General features: G+C 38.9%; 1 protein-coding gene across 1 annotated transcript; it reads left to right on the plus strand.

Annotated features, from left to right (window-relative positions):
• Nucleotides 1–967: 967 nt before the first annotated feature.
• On the plus strand, nt 968–27361 carry MEP1B (meprin A subunit beta). Its single transcript, XM_033519407.1, has 15 exons — nt 968–1022; nt 1477–1563; nt 1749–1799; nt 1898–1941; nt 2945–3017; nt 3950–4067; nt 8017–8195; nt 9649–9867; nt 12882–13034; nt 13762–13977; nt 16248–16715; nt 18205–18387; nt 18839–19103; nt 20764–20965; nt 21922–27361. Exons 1-15 carry the CDS (start codon nt 968–970, stop codon nt 21937–21939), a joined length of 2331 nt encoding a protein of 776 aa, XP_033375298.1. The 3' UTR covers nt 21940–27361.
• The last annotated feature ends 499 nt before the right edge of the window (nt 27362–27860 follow it).

Raw genomic sequence — 27860 nt, forward strand, 5'->3', positions numbered from 1 at the left:
CTCTTAGGCAACCAGATTAAATGATCAAAATCTGACAAAAACTGTGAAGCAGCAATTTGAGTGAATTTTTGTTCAGGTGAATCATAAAATGAGATTTCTGGCCTTTGTATTTACAATATCTTTTTTCTGCCATTTGCTGAAGTTTTTAAAAGAATAATTTCAGATTAAAAATTAATCTTTCATTATGAAGCTAAAATAGGGCATTCTTACAATTTCAAAACTTTCTTTCTTAACCTTGAAATTTCATGGGAAGTAGGATTTTTTTTCTGTGTTTGGTTAAAATTTTTATATGAAGTCAATTTAGGGCTCACAGTTGTTTCCCTCAAAATTGTTCCCATCACTATGTGCTGAAACTCATGTCTAGAAGAACACGTGCATTTGAATCTCTCTTGAATATTATGGCCTTAGTGTTGTCTTACACATTGTAGAGATGTTAGAGATTACCGCAATTAATGTTCCAAGGGACTGCATGGACTTGATTTTTGCTGGTTTTCAGCATTCTGATTTTGTGTTGTTCATTACTTCTAGTGGAAGTTGCAGATGCTTATCACACTGGCAAAAGAAGCCCTACATGTAAAGCTACATGTACAGAAAATAAATTATTTATATGGAGGAAGAAACACAGGGTGGAAATGAAAAGTTTTTGGTAAAAAGTAAAAATCGGTCACTTTTTTCCAGAATTGCTGTTACATTTATTTTAGAATATAAAGATGTTTTTTATCTTCATTTGTGAACTTCTATTCAAACATACAAATACAAGACACTCAGGAGAGATTGCTTAGAAAGGCTGTTCATGATTTTACTCACTGTGTGAGAAATAGTTATGTAGTGTTATGTCAAGTATGTCCAAGGAAGTCCAAAAATGAAGTGTCCAGTCAAATAAAAGAATTAAGATTAGATTCTTCAGGCATGTTATGGCAAGGAAATTGTTCTATGTATATCTCATCATATGTCTCTGTATCTCATTATGGTCTGTGGATTCTCCATGTTGCAGAGGGAGTGTTTGAGTAGTTATTACTCAGGTAAATGGAGTCCAGGGCACTGAAATGGGGCTGTGTACCCAGTCCATCAAAGCCTCTCAGTGTAACACCAGACCACTCATTCTCTCCCCCAGTCTTCAGATTTGTGATGAGAAGTTCAGCATAGCTTCCAGAGGTTCTACACAGCTGCTGACCAGTAACAATACTTGATTTCATAGAAATAATAGGCTCCTTTTTTTCCCCTTTGTGAAGGACAATTTAGCACTACCTGAGTTGTTAGAGAAAAGCAGCTGTGAAACCTCCACAGAAGCAGTACTGGCTGAATTACTTGTTGGACACCGTGAGGTGGGGAGGGCACACAGCTGCAAATACTTTCCAAAGCTGGAAATACAGATTTCCAGTCAAATGAGGAGGCAGTGGATGCAGTCAATCCAATACAAAGCCATGCGCTAAGTGCTGTCAGTTGAGCTTGAATCACATCTCTAATACTGTTGAGAAAGTAACGCGAGCTGCATTTCATTATGTGCCTTTCTAATAATATCTTTTTTTCTTTCCCCTCCCCAGCCTGCTCCAGAGACAACTGGTGAGTTCTGTTTAGAGATCTATTTGTATGCATGGGAGGCAGTCAACAAAACCAGCTGCTCATAAACATCGCTAGGACAGACACAGATTTATAATTACTGTTATTGTTATTGCATTAATGTTCACACTTCATAAAGATAACAGCAAGGGCTAATGTCGTACCTCACTTGTCTTTTTACTTTTCAGAAATAGACATAGATGGAGGAATTGATCAGGACATCTTCGACATAAATCAAGGTTTTTCAAAATTTAGTCTCAAATTTTTTTTTATAATTTTCATTATAGTAGTCGCAGATCAATGCAATAACCGACTGTTAATCTCCTCTTCCCTTTAGCTTTAGGACTAGACCTTTTTGAGGGAGACATCAAACTTCCTGGGGTGAGTTCAAATGTAAAATACAAAGCCAAAAATATGTCATCGACTTAAATATAAAGTATCACTGGCATGGAAATAATAGATGCATCCTGCTCTTACAAACAATAAATACTGTTTATGTAACAATAAACTGAAGATGATTGGGGATGGAATTCTACAAAATGTCATAGACAGTGAAGGAGTCAGCAGCATTTGCAGAAACATTATCCAACATGAGATCTCTTCAGTGATTAGATCAATATTACTAGCTTCTTCTTTCCTTTTTTACATTGTCACTTTTAAGAGATTAGGCAGCACTGATTATCATCCAGGCAGGTTTGTATAAAAAAGAATCCTTAATTTATCTGTACAATATTTATTCTGAGACAGGTAAATTTACTGGAAAAAAACACTGGAAAACCTTCATCCTGTAAATAGATTGACTAAAACAAATGAAAAATTTAGATCTCTAATACCACATTTAAGGCATCTGGCCAGAATCCTTATCTGATCAATGAAAAAAAAAAATTACATTTACATCTCAAAAATATTTAGTAGGAAACCCCCAATGTGTCTTGCACTCTGAAAGTAGTCTGAAAAAAGTGTTTTACTCTCCCTTTTGGGAGATACACTGAATATGTCACTGGAAGCAAGGACAGCACTTGCTAAAGACACAGAAACAAACCTTTGGACTATGGAAAATTACAAAACTATTAATCTCTGTACAGTTTTCAGGATTTAAATCTTAAGGCTTCCCATAGGAGCAGAAGCTCCCGTGCACATGCATCAAAAGCTTGGGTAATTTCTATGGAGAAAATGCAGCAAAAGTTGGAGACACTGGTAGAAGAGCATGAAGGGATTTCAAACCCAAACCTCAGATCTCTGAATAATCTTTCAAGGCTTTTGAGCTCACTGTTTTCCTTTTGGTCTTACTTGGAATTGTGGTTTGCTTTAGCGCTATTGTAGTCCCTGATGCTAAATCCCTTTTTACTAAGGACTGCATACTTGTTTTCTTTCTTGGATGCAGGAACGAAACTCTATCATTGGTGACAACTATCGGTGGCCCCATGTTATCCCTTACGTCCTTGAGGACAGCCTGGGTACAGTACTTGCCCTTCACAATATCTGTATGTTGTGTTGATTGAACTGTTAAACACAGGTTGATAAAGCTCCTGTGGTGTCCTTTCCTCTTTTAATCTATAGCAGGCCATTTCCCACGGCAGGAATGGGGCTGAGCATGCACAGACGGGATTTATAATCTTAGTGCTGGCTCACCTCTTTCCTTGGATTATTATCCTGCTAGGGCCCAGCAGATTGTTTTGGTTTTGAAAACTTGTGTCTGAGATGTGAAACTCTACAAAGCAGAAGTGAAAAGAAGGCACTGAAGATATTTTTAAGGACAGGAAGCTTACCTGGCCATTTACATCATTTAAAGGAGTGAAGGCAAAATGGCATTCTGACAGTTTGCATTGACACATTGCCGAGTCCCCTAATGTGAGTCAGAGACACATCCTAATTTGACTCCATCCTTTAAGTCTTTGTGTTGAAACTATGCAAGTTGCTAAGAGGAGATAACACAGATACAATCTGAAAAATTCAAGTCCTGGAGAAATTCAGTGAGGGATCTGTAGCCTGCATTCCGTACTAGGTAAAACATGAAGTCTTCATTTCCTATCTATTTAATACTTATTTAGATAAATCTCAAAAAATACATGAAAGAATCTACAAAATTAACCCCGCCCCCCACTACCCTTCTAAATACTCATCATGTCATATTTGATACATAACTACCAACTCAAAAATACATAGGAGCAAAACAAGAGCAAGATACAGTGTTGCAAGACCCTAATTTATGTTTTATATTAATTAATTTTATTAATTTGTGTCCCCTCTTGGGTCTTAATCCAACAAAAATTCTGTTTATTTTGATCAAAGATTGCTGGAGCAAGACCCACCCTTGGGATTTGCTCCATATGGACAATAGCAGAAATCTTTCAATTCAGTATTGACAAGAACACTGTTTGCTTTGCAGAAATGAATGCTAAGGGAGTCATCCTCAAGGCATTTGAACAGTATCGACTGAAAACCTGTATTGACTTCAAACCTTGGGAAGGGGAAAAGAATTACATATCTGTGTTCAAAGGAAGTGGGTAAGAGAAGCAATTCAAAATAGCTTTCATTATGTTTACTTTCAGACTATTCTCATGGCCAGTATTCACTCTAAAAGTCATATAATGATCATCATTTTACATTTTTGTTGTCTCCATTTTCCTAGTCCTTTATAAACTGTCATAGTTTCCAAAAGAGGTATTACCTTAGTAGCAATGAACAATTTCTACTGTTATTTATTCTTAAATATAAGAAGAAATCAAGTCCTTTAAGAGCATTTTACTGGACCTGGTAAAAAATATCAGAAACAAAGCAATTATGTTCTTGACTGATCTTTGGATATATGGAGTATCACTTTCAGCTGGTCATTCCTAGTATACCTTGGCTTCTAGGGGAAAAGAAAAACCAAGGAGAAATATGATAGTTCTCACTGTGGGGCTATGAATTTGTTTGAATGTAACAATGGAATTGCACTTGAACGTCACATAAGCATTCAGATAAAAGAGCTATATTTTTAAACTCTGTACAGCACTGAGATATTTTGCTGATGTTTTACTTTATTTACCTCTTTTGATGAATAGCATACTATTTCATCTTAAATTTTGCAAAATAAGACTCCAATAAAGAAGTCAAAATTGCCCCAACTTCTTTTCTTCTAAGACATTCTCTGTCAAAACAGTGCAACAAGAACAAATATATTCTTCACTCTATGCTGAACCATTTTTCTTACAGGAAAGGAGAACAGGGAGAGCTTGATAGCCTGGTGAGGAAATTTGCTTTCAGAAATTCATTTCCTGATATGAGAATGCAGTCATAAATGGGAAAAGATTTTCTGATAATAAAAATGTTTCTCTTTCCCTTTGGCTTGTTCTGAGATATTTGTAGCAGATAATTGTTTCAAATTTTCTTTGGTGTCTTTGGTGTTCTTCGTGTTTGCTGCTGTTCATGCTGTACACATGACACTGAAATTCATCTCTAAAAGATGTATAATTAGAGATTCGGGGAGTAATGCATTTTCCTGTGCTAATGACTCCAGCTTTCTGACCGAAATGGAAACCTCATTTTGTAATCCTTCATCCCCTAAAGTATGCATTGAATTTGCTAATAATTGTACCTGAAAAAGAACCATAATATTTAGCCTGTGGCAAGCAGGAGGCCTCTGTGCAATGCTTCATTTATATGTCTATTAAAAAATAGATGAGTCATGGTGATGAAGAAGATGAATCCTTCCAGATGGATAACATATCTTGCCCTCACTGCCTGGTGTGTGGCTTGCCCTGAAGTGTTTCCATCACCTTAGCTGACACATCCACAGCACAACTTTTAAAAAGATTGGAGCTAAGTGGTGCAGTCTCCTGAAAAGGTCCATCCAGTTTCAATGAGTCATCTTGGGTTGTACAAAGAAATCAGGACTGACCCTGAATGAACTGCTTTCATTTCAACCCATTCCTTACTTCTGGTGTAATGGAACAAGGTGCAAGCTGGGTAAAACAACCCATTTTTGCTCTGTTGTTCTTAATGTTTTGGAGTTTTTTAGGACTCTTCTATTAGCTGACTAAAGACTTCAGTCCAGAGGGTACAGTGCAGACAGGCACACAGAGTTCCTGGCAATATAAATTTTACCACACCAAGCAAAGGTTGATAAATCACATCTTTACCTTTCTGATCTTGGCTTGCATCAATAAAACAGAGGAATGTGGAGGAACTTTTGTGTCAAAAAGATTTGAAGTAGGCCATAAACTCCTCATCTGGATTACCCTTTTGAATTCAAATGAAGTCAGCCAGAAAGGAAGCCAGCTGTCTTTTGTTGTATTGACTGGCCTGTGTAAAAATGCATTTGTCGTCTCTGGTGTATGTAGAGGACAACAAGACCCTGAACAAAGAGCCCTCTCCCTCTATACATTCTTCATCCCTGTATCATTCACCTTGGCTACTACCAGTATTATATTATGTCCCATCTGTGTGCTGAGCAAAACACATGAGGGGTATAACTGAATTACAGAAATGCAGGATAATCAGATGTGGCAAGATGTGACTGAAAAGTTCACAGAGGAGTCTGGATACCTGCAAAGGATCTGCCATTTCACCTTACTCTTCACAAGAGGAGCAGGATTCATTCAGCAGCAAAACTAGCATGGTGTGGTAGAATCAAATGATTCACAGACCAGGGAGGATGAATATCATATCTAGTATTTCCACATGGAAAATCGGGTTTTCATGGACCACTCCTGGGAGGCCACTTCAGCTCTTTGCCACTGTTGGCCACGGCAAAGGAAATCTGTGCAGGAGTGGATTGACACAAATCCCTGGCTACCAGCTTGGTGCTGGTAAGTCAAAGTGTCTGTGAGCTGATATTGGTGATCTGTGATACTATGGGAAGAAAATTAGTAGCAGGGCATTAGTATAAAAATGTGCCCAAAATAAGCAGCAACACTGCAACTGACGGAGTGTCTATTTACAGCCCCAAAAGGGGATGGTGGGATTAGTCAGAGCAAGTACTTCCCTGTTCCTTCAGCCTCTGATAGCAATAGGAATCGTTGAGTCATAGGCAGTACAGCTCTCACACACCTGGGGAAAGCTGTGACTTTGCTTTCTCCCCTCCAGAAGACACTGCTGACACAGGGTTCTATGTGCTCATTGCTCTGGAGCACCATGTCTCACTCACCTAAGCTTTATTCTCAGTGCAAGGTGGTACAGAACATGTATTTACTCCCTCTATGGCTGTAGAATGATAGTGTTGTAGGCATTTGGCAGACCAAAGGCAAGGGGCAGCTGCATCTACTGCTATTTGGATGTTACCTTTTGCCAGGTGTCTTGGGTGTGCCTGCTGTAGCCTGCTGTGCACTGCGCGGCAGCTGTGAAACCAGAGGTGGCTTTGGTAGGAGGTGGACCCAGGCCTGTGATGGACTTCTGCACAACACAAGAATCAACATGAGGCCTTTTTTCAAGGAAAGACCTTGATATTATGGATACTACACGTGCTCCTTACCAGGTCTCATGTTGTGATTTTAATGAGTAATCAATAGGCAAAGCCTGCGTTGCTCTGCGGAAAATGAAATACTGGAGAATATGTTGCACTAATAAGTTATGGAGTTTGAAAGCATATGGTGTGCTTGTATTTTTAATTTTCTGGGGTGGTAGGACTGCAAATCCTACGGCATATTTTGTGCCCCATTAATTTTATGTACTTCATTGGGTAAGTATTGATTTATTTGCTGCATAAAATATCAATTTAAATGTAGCTCTCCATGCCTGCTAGTTTGTGGACATGGGGTGCCATTTTATTGGCCCGTGAAGATAACTCACTAAATTCTTTCACCCCATAATAAAAATTTGCAGCACAGCTGCAGTTTTGCTCTTACTTGGGAGTGTGTGAGAGCAGCAAGTGCTCTAGCACAGCAGCTCGTAGAGAGCCAGGAAGAAAAGAGCTTGTGAAAAGTACTGTCAAATCCACCAATCTGTTTGAAGGTAAACACACCATGCACACCTTTCCTGGCAGCCACAGCCCCATGCAAAGTACAAGGCCAAAACAGTACAGACAAAAGCAGGCAGAGGAGAAAATGTTCATGAACCCACTTCTCCTTATGATAGGGACAGGCTCAAAGTGTGCTCACAGTCACCTATTGTCGTCTAGATGAAAATTGTTAATTTGCAGTAATTTAACTGCTCTAAATTAGGTGTCCACAACCTGTGATGTTCCAGAGTACCAAAGAAATCATCATCATTTTTCTTTTGTCACAAACAGCTCAACGTTTTTCTTCAAATAGAGCCAGAGATGAGGAACTTGTTCATTGGAAAAGAACTAAGTGTGAGAGGAAGGGGTATGATAAGGAGCAGATCAATGGAAAAGTGCTCTCTGTAACAAAATGTGACTTCAATGCCCAGGTTAAAAAAAAAAAATAAATATTGAATAGACTGGTTTTGAGGTTTGCATGGCATGGGGATGGTGTGTATCTCACAGAGCCCTCTCTCATTTTATGTCAATGCCAGCTGCTGGTCCTCAGTGGGAAACATGCAAATGGGCTTGCAGCAACTCTCCATCGGAGCCAACTGTGACAGGATTGGGACAATCCAGCATGAATTCCTGCATGCCCTGGGATTCTGGCATGAGCAGTCACGGTCTGACCGGGATGACTATGTGACCATCGTCTGGGACAGGATTCAGTCTGGTCAGTCACTCCTCTGCTTTTCCTTTCAATCTCTGGTGTTAGCAGTTTAGCTGTGGAACATCCCTTCCAGCCATCTTTTGGTCGTCACACTATTCTCTCACCTGGACTTACTTTTCAAAGACAGTATATTAATGAATTAGATATAAAGGGACATCTATTTGAATCAGAAATTCTCATTTGTTGTTTCTGTTGTAATTCCTTTTGCCATGACTGTTCTGAAGCTCTAATTAGAAATCTGAATCCTGCTATGCTACGTGTTGTACCACAGAGCAGCAGAAGAGGATAATCTAGTTTGTTTAAATGAATACTCTAAACGCACACTTACTCTAGAAGCTCATAGTGAAATAAAAATAGCTAGCCCTTCCTACTCCCTCCACCCCCGTCTGAAAAATCCAGTGTGACCAAATCCAGTAGAAAATCTCCAGTGAAAACACTGGTCCTTCCTTTCTGCCTGTCTGCTACACTTGGTGCGGGCAGCAGAGCTGAGAGAGCAGAGTGTGCAGAGGGTGGGCAGGCAGGAGAGACCTTTCAGGGTCTATGTCAAACCAGCAGTTACTTCAGCAATGCAGCTTGTGAATTTTAAATTTTAATTTTTTATATTTGGCACAAGCCTGAGAGATGGCGCAGAATTCTTCAGGACTTTGCTCTGTCTCTGCCTCTTTAGCTTGCTGTCGTCCTCTGTGACTTTCAGGCTGTTCAAAAACAAAGTTATATACACAGACTTGATGTTTTCCTAACATAGGTACACACAGATGACTGAAAAGCTGGATAATGATTAAATCTAATGCATTCTTATTTAGCAGTGATCAATAGTCAGGTGCGTATGCAATTATACATTACAGAAAATTACTTAGACTCTGTTATTTGATTTCCATTATATTTTTGCTGACTCTTTAGTGACAAGCTGCACTATTGTGAGACATTTGAAACTGCTGCAATTTTTTTTACACTGACCAGAATATAGTTACTTTATTTTGACTGATTTAAATCTTGACTCCCCATTGGGTAATAAGCAATTGGTTTTTTGCTCATATGCCAGAAAACATCTATAATGAGAATTCTAGACAACTCTTAATTGTTTTTTGTTGCCTAAAAGGACTAGGAATTGACGATCAGTGAATACAGATTAGAAACAGTTGCAAATTTCAGTAATTTGAGTACTGAAACACTCTCTCCACTCTTACAAGCCCATCAAATTTTAGAAAGAGTTCCACAGGAAAAAAGTTTTCTGGTAGCAAAAACTTTGCTTCATCCCACAGAAGTTATCAGCGTCTGAAAGAGAAAAATAAATAGCCCTAGACTAGAAATAAAATTGTTTTATGGAGTAAGTAAAAGTAAATAAATATATAAAAATATATTTTGAGATCTGATAGATTCTCTGTCACTGTAAATTTTTACAAGATTTAATTCCCTTGAGCAACAGACAATCTTTCCTTTCAATTTTGCCATTTAGGTAAAGAACATAATTTCAATAAGTATGATGATAAAAGATCAGACTTCCTGAATGTTCCCTATGACTACAACTCTGTGATGCACTATAGCAAGACTGCGTTCAGGAATGGAACCGAGCCCACCATCATCACCAACATACCAGACTTCACAGATGTCATAGGACAGAGAATGGATTTCAGCGAATATGACCTCCAGAAACTGAACCGGCTGTACAATTGCAGTAAGTTTCTCCATTTATTTTATATTATTTGAAAGAATAATTTGAAAGAAATGAGGGTGATACATACATGCTGGACCTATCCAGACACAAGTGAAAGAGATACTAACATATTTAGAGAAGTGAGTTGTGTTAAAAACACCAGAAATAATGGTACAGCTAGCAATAACAGCCCTCCTGCAGAAACACTGCTGAGTAGCTGAGGTTTCTGTGCAATTTTATCTGACCTTTAGTTAAAAACCAGCTCCTCCCAGCAGCTGATTTTTGATCATCCCTTGGGTGGCTGTTTAAAATGTGTGCTTCTGCACAAAGGCTTTTGTTTTTTCCCCTGTATTATTCCACAGCTGTTGCTCAGACACTGCACAAAAATGAGTGTCTTTGCTGTGGCTGTCATACCTACTCCACTTTCATGGAATCTGTGAGACAGAGTGGCTATTCATGCATATAGGGTACAGATGCCCTGTTCTGAATAAAATGCAAGCTTTCTAAATTTCTGTGTTTAGCTTCAAACCTGGTCTTTTACAAAAGTGGTCAAAAGAGTTATTTTGCTCAGGTGGGATTTATTTTACAAAGCTGAATGAAAGTGAGAAAGAAGTCTAAATAATGCTATTATCAAATTGGAATATAATTCTGTAATTGTTGCTGCATACAATGTGCCCTGGCACTCAGAAAAAAAACTTTTACAATACCCCAAGTAGTGAGTACTGGTTAACAATTATATTTTAAGCCTCATTATACAGTTTCCTTAAGCAATTATGAAACTGGTTTATTAAAATGGTGCAGTTTTTTGAGTGTAAAATTCTGATGAAAATATTTCTATTCATCTAGGTCTAAATTGAAAACACACATGCAGCCTTAGCTTCTAGGACTCGCTGCACAGTCAATTAGGCATTATAAAAATACTTACAGCTAAGGATGTCTTTAACAGGGGATGGGGTCCTTCTTCCTCTCCATTAACCTTATCTATTTTCCATCATTCTCGTGCATTACAGAAATACTTTGTGACATTTTAACTTTATTCTTAACCCATAGGCACATTTCCCAAATGAAAAAAAGCCCCAGTACTGCTGAAATCAGTGACAAAACTTCCACCCCCTTCAGTGCTATCAGGGCCTGCCCAGCTCCCCAGTCCATCTCTTGGTTTCATGTGATGTGCATAGTGTGGATGATATTTGTAGAGACATAAATATTGTCAGATCACCCACCTGTGAAGGCAGGATGGTCCCAGCCCTCACCCACACAAAAGATTACTTTTACTTAATTTGCTGAACATGATTTAAGGAAATGTTTAAGCTAAGTTTCTGCTAGAGGCCCATGGGGACAGGAAATTGCATTGAAAATATAAATCTTGGTTCCTAAATTGAAGAAAACAACCTACAGCATAAGAAATTCTGACTGATAGTTTAGTGCTGCTCCAGTCTGTAATTTATTGCTGTCTTTCAGGCCACATGCTAACAGTAGATTTTAGTCTGCTTTGCCCTTGGAGCATACTGCTAGACAGAACTGGCCATGAGCTTTCCCTCAGCCTCTGGAAGTTAGGACTTGGCACTCATCCCCCCTGTACTTTCTTCCGAGCCCAGTCTTTCACTACATACCAATCAAGTATCTGGCTTTTGGTGCAGATGGAATTCAGAGTCTGCCTCACTTACTGCCCCTTCACCTGTTTCAGGAATAAAGCTCAGAAATACATTGTAATCTACTGAGTCTTGCTTTTCTGTCTTCCTGTCATTCAGGTCAACACTCCATGCCAGCCAGCACTTTCTAATTAAGGTCATTAAGTTACATCCTTCCTGTTTGGCCAAATCAATTTCATGCTTTGTTTTGTATTTTGATTTCAAAGAGTTCTTTCATTTAATAATTCTCTATTTTTGCTTGCCTTCTTTCTCCAGCAGTCAACTTAACATTTGCTGTGAAGGCCTTTTCGTAGTTTTTACAACATTGTACTGAACTTTATCTTAAAAAATATCAGTCATACAACACTTCTGACTACCTTGCAGACTCTAGAGGGTTTTTAGCTTTCTGTAAGGACAGAGCAAAATATCTCAGCAGTAGAAATGATTTGGCAGCAGCTCATACTTAAGTGCTTCCCAGAGCTACAGCTTAAATGAAACATTTGGCATGTTATTGAGGTTGAGTTTTGTGATACTCAAGGTCTTTTTGTTATACAAGGAAACCTTTAAATGTTTGAGCCACAATATTTTATACGTAGTTTAAAAAGCATTTCATTAACTTAGTTGTTTTCAAGTAATGGCTGTTATTACACATGAGATCAGATATGGTAGGATGAGAAACAAAAATAAGAGCAGGAATAACCCTGGTCTGTGGTATCTCTCATCTATCCAGAATTTGCTTTAGACAGATAAAATATTTCATATGGTGTTCTCCCTTTCATATTTTACTGCACAGTCTACCTTTGCCAAATGGTGGGGTTGTTGTTTTCATTTGTTTGTTTTGTTTCTGTTTGTTTGTTGTTTTGGTTTTTGGGGGGTGGCAGTTTGGGTTTTCAATTCAAATCAATATATTTTATTAGAAAATAAAAATTTGTTTATTCCAGTCAAATAGCTTTTGCTTTTATATATTTCAAAATAAGCACTCTAGGTGATATACATAAATGAGCTTGTATCAAAATCTGTAGCCATGTGTGGACAGGCCCAAAGAAAGCAAAACAAAGAATGGGAAGTCTCAGGACCTTTTGACTGTAATATGAAGGTGTGTGGGTTGGGTTGGTATTAGTGTTCCTTTCATAAATAAAAGATGTGATATGATAATTAGCAGATGCCCTTCTGTGCTTGCTGAAGGCCCTGAGTGTTCCTGATGACATTTTATTAATGTCAATGTTAATCACCAAGTGTTTTGAGTTCCTGAACATTGTGTATATGAATGCTGATCATATTTGAATCAGTAACTGCTGATTACTTGGTGTTTGCATTTAGTCTTTCTCTGCTCATGGCTTTGGACCTTCAGAATTAAAATGTGTTATGCAATAGCGATTCACATTTTATTTTTTAATATTGTAGCCTCCTCCCTAAGTTTCATGGACACGTGTGATTTTGAACTTGAAAATATATGTGGCATGATTCAAAGTTCAGATGATAACAGTGACTGGCAGCGTTTGTCTCAGGTTCCTGCTGGGCCAAATACTGATCACACTAATATGGGAGAATGCAGAGGTATGAGAAAAAAACTCTTATCTTTCTGGGAAGTGTTTTCTGCAGAGACATGAGTTTCCTTCAAGCTTGGCCTTGTTATCTGTTTATTTTTTGACAAATTACAGTTTATTTTTTAACTAAGTAGCATAAATCTACATACCTAGGGACATCATGTGATATGTTGATTTTCTGCTTATTTCAGGGGATCAAATGTCCTTATCTCTTTTGATCTGTTTTTTAGTCTTAGTGTCACATGCTATATAAAGCATTGAACCTGTGATACAGGCACACCAAATAGATTGCTGCCTTTCTGATAATTGCTCAGTAAGCCCTTGGACAGGAGTAGGATTTTGAAATTTATATTATCAGGGCTGAGGTGAAAATCTAATTGACAATCTAGCTAGATGTATCTCAACCTCTCAGAATGGTCCAAGAGTTCAGGAGCTTAAACCAGACCTCCAGAGAGTCAACTGTGAGTTACTAGCACTGGGTAAAGAGTAAAATCCCATGGTTTTGAGTACAATTTGCTAGAGATAATGGAAGACAAAAGCTGCAAAGAGAATAGTTCTACCTTTGGAAAATGTGAACAGATGACAGTCCTCAGTCAGAGATTTATACAGGATCTACCTAACCCTGACCTGACTATATCTTCTGGAGTTATTACAATACAGCATTAAGAAATCCAATACGCCAGGAAAATTGCATTTTCTCTCCCTTCTACTGCTCATTTCTTATTGACTTTTGGCAGATTCTGGCTACTTCATGCATTTTGACACCAGTGATGGAAGACAAGGAAGCACAGCTTTCCTGGAGAGCCGAATTCTGTATCCCAAAAGAGGTTTTCAGTGCTTACAATTCTATTTTTATAACAGTGGTAATGAGAATGACCAGCTGAATGTCTGGGTCAGAGAGTACACATCAGACAATCCAAATGGCACTCTGAGATTCATCGAAGAGATAAAAGGTATGGAATAAATTTACATTTTGTTTTAATCTATACTCAGTATTTTTCAAAGTACTGGAGGAAATAATTGTGGCAAAGTCACTCATTTCCTAGTGCTGTTCTTTTGCTTCTTCTCTATGTATGTAATTGATTCGTTGCTGCTGATATTATACCTGATGGATCCTCAGTCAGCTGTTTTCCTATTATATAATAAATTACCAAAAATTTCAAACTCTTGTATTATCAAGATCGTTTTCTCGCCAAACTAGCTAAAATTCCATGAGCAATCATTTTAACTGTTCTAGAATTGCTGGTATCAATAGCAGCTGATGAAGTTGGAATACTAGAGTAAATTACAATTAATAAGAAAGTACCCTGGAATACCTAAGTTAAAAAAAGATAAATAAAATTTAAATAACTTAATTAAATATATGAGCAGCATATCACGATTTGAGTTGTAGTTTGAAGAAGTTTAAATTCTTGTGGTTTTAGGAGCCTGTGGCCTGCTAAATGATCAGTTGAGGTCAGCTAATGGACAAGAGCTGCTTAAGCTAGAATTGCTAGTCACCTTATGATTAAATTACTTTCTCAAATATTTAACTATTATATGGTGTCCATTTCAGCTACACAAAGTTCAGAACGATCTGAGCAAGTTCTTTTACTAAATAGGTATAATTTCTGTCTCTTTTTGTCCCTTTAGGCTCAGCTGCTGCCAGTGCCTGTTTTCTTTTTTCCACTCTTCTTCACCTCAGGGGCTTTACCCTGTGTGCCCCCTGAGCTAACAGACATCCTTAACGTAAGAGTTGCTAAGGCAGGTGTAGACTTCACATCAGTCTGGGCCCTCCAAACTCTTTCAAACCCTACTTTGATGCCAAGATTAATTTTGCCAGACTTCAGTCTTCCTCACAATCACTCTTTTGTGTCTATGAGGCTTCATCTCCCATTTCTGCTTTCTCAAGTCTATAATTTCCTTTGAAGTCTCTGATCTCATAAGTGTGTCCAGAGAGGCACCCTATTTTGACAAACTGTGGCAAAACTTTTAGGAATGGCTCAAGATCATTTCCCCCCAAGCTGTTTCACTTCTCTCAAGTGAGAAGTTACCCTCACCAATGCAGTCAATGAGTAAGTAACAGTGACACTACAGCCCCGTCCATCCATGGTCTGACACCCTGGCTGAGCTGCTCATGGGTTTGCACTGAACTACGATGTTCAAGAAACTTAGGGACAATCCCTGAACCCTTCCCACTGCTCTGTGGCAGCTGGGGATTTTTGAACTGCACATATTACATGTAAAAATCTTTTAGCTTATTCAGAAGTCGATTTCATGGGAAACGGTAGGGTGCTTTTCTTCTTGTTTCTGCGTTAATTTTTTCCCTTCTATTTATAGCAGTAATGGAAAATGTCAAGAAATTAAGGCTTATATTTGAGATCCACTGTGTTGTGTTTAGGATTGTTAGGAGAGTGATGTAAAAGTCCTGTGAGTCCTGGGGTTGGCACTGCTTGTTCAATAAATGCAGCTGGTCTTCTGTGCAGATGAACTAAAACCAGGTCTCAAAAGAAACTGTTTTGGTGCACATGCTTTTAAAAAAGGGTATTCTACTTTCATTGACCTCACAAGGCCCCTGTGCAGAGGTCTTTGCTTTTGTGTACACTCCTCTGGAAGTCAAGTGGAATTTGCTAGTGCCTGCACTATAATTTGGATGCAGCATCAAACTTTCAGAGAGGTTCTATGGCATGAAGTAGGTTTTGCAATTGACTGGCTTTAATTTGACATTTGTACCATTAATCATGTGATGGGTGAATAGTGCTTCTGCATAGGCAAGCTTCCAACAAGCCATTTAAAAATATGAAAGCAAATGAATGAACTGGTCTTGTAGTTCTAGGTTCCCAGAGTCCTCTAGAGCATTTTAATGTTGAGGCATGTTGTTGTTCAGTTATTTGAATATAACTTGTTCTGAATTTTTTCTTTTTAACAATACAGGTGAAACTATTTTTGTGATTTTAATAATCACAACATCTGGATTAATTTAATTAAATGTTATTTAAAAATGTAAAAGAAAAAGCAGTTTTAAAACCCATCAATAAGCGCTCTTAGGCATATTAATTCTGTTAAAATTGTATAGAGCAGATATGATATTGAACTGAAAAAGTAACATCTACAGAAGAAATATTCCATCACATCAGTGCCAGTGGAACTGAAAAATTCTTACACAGTGTTGGTATAGGGTCCACGGACCTGTGCAGTGTTCGACTGTACTGCTGACTCAGAAATGTCTGCCCTTGTTTTTCAGGTTCACCTGAGACCTACTGGCAGCTCCATCATGTTTCTTTGAATGTCACGAGTAAATTCCGGGTTGTGTTCCAAGGCATGAAAGGAAGTGGCTTATCAAATGGAGGCCTCTCTATTGATGACATCAACTTGTCAGAAACTCAGTGTCCCCACCATGTCTGGCATATCAGAAATTTTGCACATCTCCTCAACACGAGTTCAGCAGGGAGAGATGGGTTAATATACAGTCCACCCTTTTACTCTAGTAAAGGATATGCTTTTCAGGTCAGCTTGTATGTAAATGGTACCACTGATAACCCATTTAATTTAGGAATATACTTGTCCTTGATTTCTGGAGCGAATGATGATCATTTGAAATGGCCCTGTCCATGGCAACAAGGTACCATGGTCCTGCTTGACCAGCATCCTGATATTCGTCAACGGATGTCAAACCAAAGAAGTGTAACAACAGACCCCCTGAGATTATCAGGTTAGTTAAAATCAAACATGTAAAACACAACCAGAAGACAAGGGATCACATCTCCTCTTTGTATAAATTAATGCATATTTTTTAGCTTCTGGAATGTTTCATATGTTTGCAGCAACAATAGTATTGACCCGTGGACAAGAAAAAAATTAAACCTACAAGCAAGTTAAGCTGGGACTCTAGATTCCAAAGTTGCATTTGCATAAGAAACAGGTGGATGATCTGTTCCTAAAGTTTCTTTCATATGCTCTGTGAGGATACATTTATTTCCGTTTTAATGAGAATGGAAGTTTCCAAAAGTCATGAAAAAAAATACTGAATTAACAATACAGTTGGTTTATACTAGACAAACGTGCAGAAAGAAATCCCTGCCCTTCTTGTCAAAGGTACAGTGGTGTCAGCACAGGCCTCCAGATGGACAAAGTACTGATTCATGTTATGTAATCTGTACTTGTTCAAGGTGTGAGAAGGTAAGGGCTATTGTCCACAATAATTTGGAAAGGTGGCAGTTGAGGTAAAAAGTAACTGAGAAATTGTAGGAATCTCTATAGAGAGAGATATTAAAGAAAATACCCATATTCAGCATTGGATAAAGTTTGGATTTAAGCCATAAAAAGCTTTCTTCTTTTTGTCAAGAGAAATCATCTCTGCCACTGAATTAGTTTTCTGGACTTTCAGACTAGAAAGGAAGGAAGGCACAAAACCATCCAATTAATATTATTATTTTTAAAAAGTAAGCTTTACATTCCATTTTCTATGACACTGGGTCTACATGAAAACAAAGTGGCTAATCTAGAAAGACTTAATGTTCTCTCTGTAAATGAAAGACACCCCATACCATGTCCTCCACAGATGTTTGAAAAAGCACATTTTCCTTGTGCTTTCTGTTGTTACAGCCACAGTGCAGAGCCCTTTTCCTTCTCTGACCCTGCTGACATGCAGTCTGTCCTCTGTTCCTCTCCCTTGTTTATTAATATATTGCAAATAGTCCAGGATTCCCAAAGGAAGCCTTCTAACACACACTCTTTGTCTGGCCAGAGAGTTTTCTCCCTCTGTCAGATTCTTTCATGGACAATCAGATCAGCTTTGAGCTTTAGAACAGGGTTTGATGGAGCAGGCATCAGTGGTCTGTGATCATTTAAGTTGTTCAAATATCTTGTGCCCCACATCTCCTGTAGGACATGCTCTCTTTTGAGAAACACTGCATCAGCACAGGTTATAGATGATTTATGTGCTACTTATCTTCTTGAACACCTCACTTTAAAGAACTAAAAAGAAAATACAAGTGGTTTTCAACTAATTCTCCAATAACCTTCTCTCCCACAGATTCATTTCTCAGTACCTCAGGCTAAACCAAATCATTGAAGATCTCCATTGTCTTGTGCCTCTCATCAGTGGGGAATCTCAGGCAGTTGAGGTTTCTGCTGAGAGACAAATCCAGAGCAGTCTCACACTCACATTCTTTTTATATTTTTCTTTTTTTCTTCCCCAGAACCCTCACTAAATTATACTTGGGATAGGCCAGACAAAGTGGGGTCTGAAGCAACTTTTCCCAATGGAACTAAATACATGAGAGGTCCAGGGGTTGGAACGAGCGCATTTTTAACTCATGAGAGACTTAGAAGCCGCAACTTTATTAAAGAAGATAGTGTTTATATTCTTTTAACATTGGAAGGTATGTAAACATAGCTGATATTCTTTACAATGCAGTAAACAGTGTCAGATACTAAGTTGCTAGTGCTGTAGTTTTAAGTACACATGATGTACTTTGCACTTGAGCAGTATTTGAATTATGCCTGCATCTAACATCAAATCATATGTTTGAATAAGTTTGTGAACAGGTACATACGCAGTATAATTTATTTATCTCATGTGAAGGTGTATAAAGCAATGCTAATCCCGTGCAAATTATTTTGAATAGGTTAATTTGAATAAAACTATCTGTTTCTGAAAAAATTCTAGAGGACATTTCCAAAGTACATCATGCTCCTGAAAGGCAAAAAAGACTATTTATCCACTGTATTTTTGGACAGGCTTACTGCTCTTTAGTATTAGAAATTATCATTAGAATAAGAAGAAAAATAACGTGAAACAAAGACCTTATTTCCTGTGGGTTCACCGGACAGATATTTCACATCTCCTGTCAACTGAGCCGAGCATTCCACCCCCTTTTGTTACGACTACAAGTTCCAGCACCACCAAACCTGGCCCTAGCCCTGCTACCACCAACAAGCCCTCCACTGGTGCTGAGAGCACCACTGCTGCATCCACCAGTGCCACAACAGGCAGCACCACCCAGCCCGAAGATCCTGAGGTTCCGGCTTTCTGCCCAGACAACCCCTGTGAAAACGATGGTGTCTGTCTTATGGTAAACAGAGCACCGGTGTGCAGGTAACTGCCTTCATTCTCCCTCAAATGCAGTCTTAGGATGAGTAATGGAAGTTTCTAACAAAATAAATCTTTGCTGCTAATGAAACGAAAGACAGACTGTAGCCGATTAAAGCAACTATTTGCAACTGCTCCTGTGAAACTGAACTTATGGCAAATTTGGGCAACAAAGCTCCTAACCTCAGCATTTGATCATTTTGAAGTACTCTCCTTGACTTTCCTGTTAATTATATTTTCAATGTGTTTATTATTTTCAGTAATGTATTACTTCAAGTCCTTAGAATTCCCTATAGCAAAACGTAGGAGAGTTGAATAAATGTAATTGAAAGAAAAGAGCATTTATATCATTAGAGAAGATTTTCAGTACTTATCACGTAGGAAGCACTGTAGACATTATTTTAAAATTTGATTCAGAAATATTGTACAGTGAAAATTATGACCGTGAATTACCAAAATGTAGGCTCTTGCCTTTGAAACCAGCAGTGAAAGCCGGGGAAGATTGTTTGCCCTGCAAGATTAATATCAACTTTTATTTAATTCTCTGTGGATCCATTTAGGCAACCTACCTGCCTGATTAGCATTGTTCCAGCTCTCAAATAAGCTCTGAGGCTGAAGATAGTAACCTTAGATGCTGTGCCAGGGCAGGTAGACTGGGTGAGTGCTGTGAGGAAAACGTAAAGGCCAAGAGCCACAGAAGTCAGGATGACTCATTAAGTGTTATATATCCCCATTTAGAAACCTTTTAAAAGAAAATTCATGTGCAACTCATCAGAAACAGGTCACAAATATGAATAAATGTCAAGAGGTGGTTCCAAGAAGACAAAAATAAAAAATAATGCCGAATGTTATGCCTCATTTCAAAATTATGGAAAGAGAATATTTATTTTCTGACATCTCTGGACTCTTTGAAGCTTTTAGTGCCTTTGCGACCTACTTTCTGGCCTACGGAAATGTGTTACCAGCAGTCAGTTTCCACCCTGAATTTTGTAGGGAAATGATGGGAATGTGATACATCTGTTCAAGCTGGATCACCTGGAGTCCCCCCAGCAGGCAGTATCTTTGCAGCGCACTGCAAACAGACTTGTTTTCAGGGGTGAGGTAGTCCTGAATAAGTGGCTTAGACAGGAGCTAGAAAGTCAATACATAAGGAATATCTAAGGTTAGAAAGATGGGGGTGGGTGTGCTGACTGTGGTGCTGGGTGAGGGACAGAATTGAAGCCTGGAGGTTGTTTTCAGTCCTAAAACTGGATGACCGCTGGGCTTTAAATTTATTTTCTTACCTGCTTGTTGGGTGATGGTTTGATCTTACAAGTTCTTTAAATCTTCAAAATTACAAAAAAAGAGAAGCTCCATAGATCAGCTGCAAACAAGCATTAAGAGGTCAAGGGGGTCAGGAAGGCATTTAGGATTTCTGGCAAAGGCTCTCCCTGCAGGCACAACCTATGAAACATCAGGAAGCTGAAAGAAGCACATTTAGGTCTATAAGGACAGTGGGCTGCTCAGGCCACTCAAGACAACTTTAAAATAAAAGTCAATTTTAAGATAAATTTCATTATGCTTTAGGATATAGAAAATGCATCAGAGATGCCATTTTTCTGAAGCAGACCTTTTCACACCATTAATCTTTTAGGTGATATCAGATGTTTCTTCTTTTGCTTTCCAGATGTCCAGCAGGTGACAACTGGTGGTACATGGGAGAAAAGTGTGAAAGGAAAGGCTCAACTCGAGAAAATACTGTAATAGCCGTTTCTTCAACCATAAGTGTGTTTGTTGTAATGCTTATTGTCACCATCACAACTGCAGTGTGTCTTAAAAAGAAATACAAACAAGGAAAGGAGACTAAGGAGAACCTGACCCTAGAAGAAGTAAGTATTTTGCCTCTTTCAACAAATGTGCAGACACATGTACACATATCTATATTCACTAAAAAGCAAACAATCAAATTAAGTAAGAAGTAAATGGGAAGATGTCACCTCTTTGAAGCCTAAAGGTTAAGAATTAAATAGCTTCTTTAAGTGACACTAATTTATCAAACACCAAACTCCCACTTAATTCAAAATCTCTTCTCCTCTTCCACCCCCCTCCACTCTGCCCCAATGACAGCCCATATTGAGTTGGATAATGCGAACAAAGGGGTTCATTTTCAATTTGTAATTAAACCCATATTTTCTGCTTAGTAAACTTGTATTTCATCTTTTACTGCCTATTCTACTAGAGATCTCCCCTTAAAATACCTGGGTATGGTGCTAAAAAATGCATCCCAGGATGTCAAAACAAAAAGCAAATCTAAAAAATAATTTTCCCATTCAAAGGCCATTTTTTATGCAAGGCATGAAGTAGCCGTGGAAATATCGACATAAGGAAAGGTTAAGAAGACAGCAGGTTAAAACTGTCTAGATGACAGGATCAGAAATGCTGTGCACTGAATAGAAGCAGCATTTGGGCATGTTTTCACAGGAAATTTAATTCAGTCTGAGGCACAGGGACTCTTACTTTAAGTAGAGGCTTGTCTTAGAAATAGCAAGCGTGACATAGTTTAAAGGGACTCACAGGCCACAGGAGAAATTTTGTAAACAAACTGAAGAGGAATGTCCTTCCAGAAAACAGAGTTCCATTTTTAATTTTGTACTAATACTATGTGTGTGATACTCCACTGAGTTGCAGTACCTCTGTGCAGTGTCAGATACTTGACACTGCTACTTTATGACCTTCCAATAAATAGTTTTGGTTTCTTTGCAAGTAATGCTCTTACATTATACACATACTTCCTTTCCATATACACTTTTAAGATGTGGGTTTGGTTTTTTTTCCCCCCACTTAGACTAAAACATCCTTCTGAAGATAATGCAAACAAGCATCAAAGACACAAGATGAACATCACTGCAAAACCACAACGACGTCATCATTCTTTCTGTTCCTTTTATCTCAACTATCATGATAAAAGTTTGTGAAGTCTGGAAAATAATTCATCATCTGATAAAATAGTGTGCTAAAGTCAGTGGAGTGTCTGACAGTGCTGTGTATGGTCATGCAATGGAGAAAAATGGAAATACATTGTGTGACGTGTCTGCCTTGCCCTTCAAATCTACATAAACATGAAGAAAACATGAAAATGGCATCCTGAATTTCAGTCAACACAGAAAAGTCTAAGTTTGCTATATTATCATTGTACAGTTGTCAATATTAAAGGGGAACTGGACCCTGTATTCACAGGGTACCCAGCAGTTCTCAGTCCTGCTGCAGCTGTCAGTCAGTAGTGTGAGAGTTTGTGGAGTGTGGGAATGTCTGGTTCATTATGTTATTTGGTTGTGATCTACTCACTATAAAAAAAATAACAAGTAATGAGGAAAGTAATAAATGAACCTCACAGACACACATTAATGAGGAAGTCACAGCAGAGATAATAATGAGGATCCAGAATGCTTCAGCCACTGATTGATGGTCCATTAGAGGAACTACTCAGGCAGAACCCTCAAGAATGTCAGCCTGAATAATTATTAACTGATAGGAAGGGGTAAATATGATTAACATGAGTGTTGTGGAAAAGTTGAAGGTGCTTGAGATATGGGCTATGAGAAAAGGCTTTTTGATTTATGTAAAAATGACTATAGGGTGTTTAGGAGAAGGACCAAAAGATCCAAAGAAAAGTGGGGGAAAATGGGGTCAGAAACTGGAGAGGCCCACCTGCAAAAGAGAGCTGTGTGCCAATGGCCAGGGGAGAACACAGGTCTTAGGGCTTATGGATCTAGGTACTAGCACATGGAGGGACTGTGTGCCAGGAACTGGAGGGACTGTGTGCCACAGGGCTTGTAGATCTAAAGACCAGCCACAGGAAGGACTGGTATATGTGTCATGTGTGTCTTGAAAGGCCAGCAGCAGTTGGAGGGATCAGGTTGTGTGTTGGTGTGTAAAAGGTCTAAGTGCTGGCAGCTGGAGAGATCTGTGTGTGTTAATATTTCTTCAGTGAATTTAATCCTGTGTGTGCGCATAATTCACTAGCAAACTTCAAGCTGGACTAGCTGGAGGGCTGGAGGAAACATTTGCACATCTGGAGGACTCGAAGAGCACACTGTCCTATCTGGCAAGCAATGGTGTGTACCACTGCCAGGACTCCCCAGCTTGGATATTTAACAGGTTTAGAGGCCATGCTAACATTTAAGGGGATTGTCCATGTTCTCTGGTGAAAATGAGGGCACATTTTTTCACCAGAGAACCTGTATTCTGATTTCCTGGAGGGGAGGAAGAGGACAGGGCTGTGTGCCCTTCTCTGGGTTTGGGAAGCATTACAGTGGGGTTGTGCTGCTGCCCTGTGTGTGTGTGTGTGTGTGTGTGTGTGTGTGTGTGTGTCTATGTGTTTGTGTGTGTGATCGTGTCTCAGACACAGCCGTGCTGCCATCCAGACCTGGAAGAGGAGCAGCAGCCACACCCTTAGGACTGGGATGTAGACACCAACTGGGACCATTCCTGGCTGGCCATGTTGGCTGGGGAGCTGGATCCTGAGTCTGGGAGATTTAGTGGCTCCCTTAACACCCCTGACAAACAGAGCTACAATGCAGTAGGATTTAGAGGAAAACATAAGCATGGAAATAAAAGGGCCAGAGAAAGCAAAACGTCCCTCCCCAAGGACACTTCGCAGAGGGAGATGGCAGCCTCCATGGGCAGAAATCATCACATTTGTGGTGTTTTGGAGGGGGACAGTGAGAGACAGGAGTGCCAGTAATGGAAATGTCAGGTCACACCAGATGGTTGGTAGACTGGTATGTGAATGTGTTCACATTTAAAGGTCAGCAACTACTTTGATTGCCTGGGATGGGTGTTGATGATTTTAACATTTGTCATGCAATTTACCCTAACTCTGGGCAAGAGCAGTCCAAATGTGTGGAAATTTGATGAGGGAGCAAGTCTTCCTCTGAATGCTACTGCACAGTACAAAGCAACAAAAGTGTATTCTTCTGTATCAATGCTATATATATAGTCCTTCTCTGATTCATATTCTCTGAAATGTAGTTGTATTTAAAGCATTCATAGCTGGATTTATTAGCTTTTGTTGGAATCCAAAGATTCATGAAAACAGCCAGACAAAATTAACAAAGATTTGTCAGAGCTAACAAACATCCTGGATAGGAAAATACCCTACTATAGCTGTCTTAAAATAACTTTCCTATTTCCACACATCTTCATCAGCAGTTTTCATGCAAATAATCTTCCAAATGCGCCTTCAATTAAGATATGCACATAGATTTACATGGAGTTAAGAAGACACAAATGAGACTGTTCATGAATTCAACCCTGGCTACAACCCTTAATATTTTAAAGTGTGAGCATTTGATAAATTCAGATGTGAGGTACCAGATTTGTGACTGTAGAGATCATTTACATTTTTGAAATCCAGATTACAAGAGATACTTACCTGTACTTTCATCAGAAGAGAGCTTAATACACAGAGTAGTATACACAATATAATACACAATATAATTTCAGTACATTGAGGAAGATACAAATGCCATAGGGTATATCCTGAAATGTTAAACTTTCATGGGAAAGTCTCAAGCTTCTGCTTAGTCCTTTCAAACAGGAATCAATGAAGAATGTGATTTAAAACTGAATCTCCCAGTCAGTGAGTTTTGGCTGTAGGGCCAAAAGAGAGGTTTCTTAATGTCCTTAACTGACTTAAAAATACTCAAGAGGAGTATTTTTTTCAATTTTACAATGCAGAAAAATTACTCAGGAAATGCAGAATGAGAGTCAAGATTCCACTTTATTGTGTGTCATGAAAGTTATGCTTACTGGCTCAAGTTCCTGAACAAATACATTTTTCTTATAAAGCTCTAGCACAAGTGACTTGATGATCTTAATTTTGGAGAGGTATATTTTACACATTTACAGATAATATGGTATTATCCCAGGTCACATACTGTGTTAGCTGGACAGAGAGCAGCCTGGGAGCTTACTTTATTTTCCTGGAGCAAGTTTATTCACAGAAAGTTTTACTAAAAATCTTTACTGTAAAGATCTCTCTGTAAAATCACTGAGATACTAATGTGATAGTAAACACCACCAGTGTTAAATCTGCACCAATCCATTTATTTTTCCTGTCCTTCTCACACTGTAGTGACTCAGGTTGATTTTCAACAAGGATTTACTCTGCCCACATGCCTGCTCAGGCACATTCCACTCTCTACACACCAGGACCAGTGTGAAAACCCTATTACTGTGTTCCCACAGTATGCAGCACAAGGGTTTGGGCTGTGGACATTGGCTCCTTGGGTTGCCTGCACTGCTCCTGTTCCTCATTCAAGAGCATCTCTAGCAAAGACCCTGATCTAAGTGAATGTTTTCTCCTCTGCTCCTCCTTTTCTGGGCTCCAGATTTGCTGTACAGCTGGACCCAGCCGAGTATGTGCACATTGTATCCAGAACTGTGTGCATGACTCATTCCCCACTGCTGAGTCTATCAGGAGTCACAGCATGGGCGTAAAAATAAACTAACTCCAATATTCAAGCCAGTGGCTCAGGTGTGGAATAACAAAACAACGTGGGTCATCATTCTAGCTACTTCTTGGTCTTTCTTCAAGAATCTCAGCCCTGTAGAAAATTTTTTAGTCATGCCACCTACAATCTATATTAAACAGCGTATGCAGCCTCCTATTCCTGATACAGGCAAACCAAGCCATTGCTGTTTGCATCACACAGATCAGCTCTGCTCAGTTTAGCTTTTGCACAAGTTACAAATTACTGAGTCATAATGTCAGTCTGGCAGGCGTAGCATTGTCTAAATGCAAGAAAGGGACTGATCCTAGACACCAGCCCTCCTGCTTCAGCTGAGTGTGTCAGGTGTCTCGTGCCACCCATGCCAGGCAGACACGGTCCCAGGGTGTAGGGCAGGGGTCATGACTTTTCATTTTCTTTAGGCACAATTCAGAACAGAGATGTACCTTTTTTCCTTTTTATTTTCCCCACAGCTCTCCTTATCCACTGCTATTACAGCTCAGGGTCTTTTGCAAAGACACAGATGCTGTCAGCTGAACTACCTTTGACTTTGATAAATAGGATCTTAATTCTCCTCTCTTCTTGGAGTGCATTTTCAAGCTATCTTTGGGGCTGGTAGTACAGATAGTTAATTCTCAAAAGGAAAAGATAACCAAAAATTAAACTGCCTTTTCTGAAACAGCCAGTGCTTTTCTTCAAATCTAGAATTACTGCTTAGAGGCTTTTGTAGTATTGATGCAGTAATGGCACAACATCTGTATTTTGCTCTGTGTTTTGAAATAGTGAAGAAATATATGGTGATGTCATTTTCCAACTTCTTCCAATGACATATACTCTATTACAAAAGACAATTCTAAAGTTGAGATTTAAGGATTTGTTTCATGCAAAAAGATTATGAATTTTTTTGCAGCATACAGATTCATGTGGTTGCTTTCCTTGTCTTCTCCCTTTTTTGAGCATCAACAGAAATATCTGGGAAAAACAATGACCACAACAGCTCAGGCTGATTACTACTTACACCAGATGCACTCTAACTGGTATCATAAAAGCTGCAGACAGGTTTACATTGGAGTTCTTTTGCTCATTAATTCCTAAACTTCTACTGGAGATGAAAATTTCCATGCTTGATCTATGCCTTTGACTTCACCTATGGTGAAAACAAAATGGCATCGAAGAAGTTTAACTGGAATGTCAAGAACTTAAAAGAACAAAACTGAACCTCATTGTTTCCCAAGGCTGCGCTGCTTAATCCTACAATACATAAACATAGTCACTCTTCCAATGCAATACCCATGGGAAAAAAGACCTGTGTGCTCTTTATGAGATTTGAATCTTATCTCTAAACAATTTGGTGGAATATTTTGATTAACTTCTTAATGATAGCCTTTCTACTTCACAATTACTAATATGTAACTAGAACCAGCTACCTTGTTCTGCTAGAGCTCTGTGTATGTGCACTTGCCCTTGATTTTTTATTTTAACTCCATTTGGATCTATGAGGTCTATGCTACAAAAAGCCAGATCAAAACTTCCCAGAGACACATCTCTCTCTTCATCTCTACTTTTTTTTCCCCCATACTTCTCATTGTGTTGTAAACACTTGGCTTTGGAGGCAGCTTTCATTCATGTAAATGATATTTGCTTCTTTAAAACAGAGCATTATAAATGACATAAAAGTATCATTGCAACTCCAGTTTCACTTGTTAATAAAGCTATTAGTTTATTGAATTTGGTAGTTATTAAGTTGTTTAATAAAATTTGTTTATTAACTGTCGAAGAAGTCTCTGTTGCTCCTTAGAAGAGGCAGGTTTCATTTTGGCAGCTACTGTCATGCTTTCATCACTAGAAAAGACTTGTCAGTGTAAGCTGGAGGTAAGAAGAGAAGAAGCAAATTAAAAGGTTGCCTTGACCAATAGAAAAATGATCATGCTTAAGCCTTAACAGGTGCAGCTGGGAGAAATGGGGGGGAAAAAAAGCTGCTGGGATAACATAGTATGAATTTTCTTAGGGGAAAAAAAAGCCCTAAGGAAAAGAAATTAACTTAAACTGAGACAGTGAATACCTACTGTGGGCCACTGTATGATAGTCTGTCTACAGGCCATGTCTCCCAAGCAGATTCCTCCTACTCAGCAGCCCACCCATTTGCTCTGCTTCTCACAGGTTGCCAGCTCACAGCAAGATCAATTGCCACTACATGTGTCCTTGTTGAATGATTTCCATCAGCTTACAGCAATGCCCACGTCTCTCAGAAGCAAGGCCTCCAGCTGCCCAA

The sequence above is a fragment of the Parus major genome, chromosome 2 (genome assembly GCF_001522545.3).
Source record: "Parus major isolate Abel chromosome 2, Parus_major1.1, whole genome shotgun sequence".
Taxonomy (NCBI): domain Eukaryota; kingdom Metazoa; phylum Chordata; class Aves; order Passeriformes; family Paridae; genus Parus; species Parus major.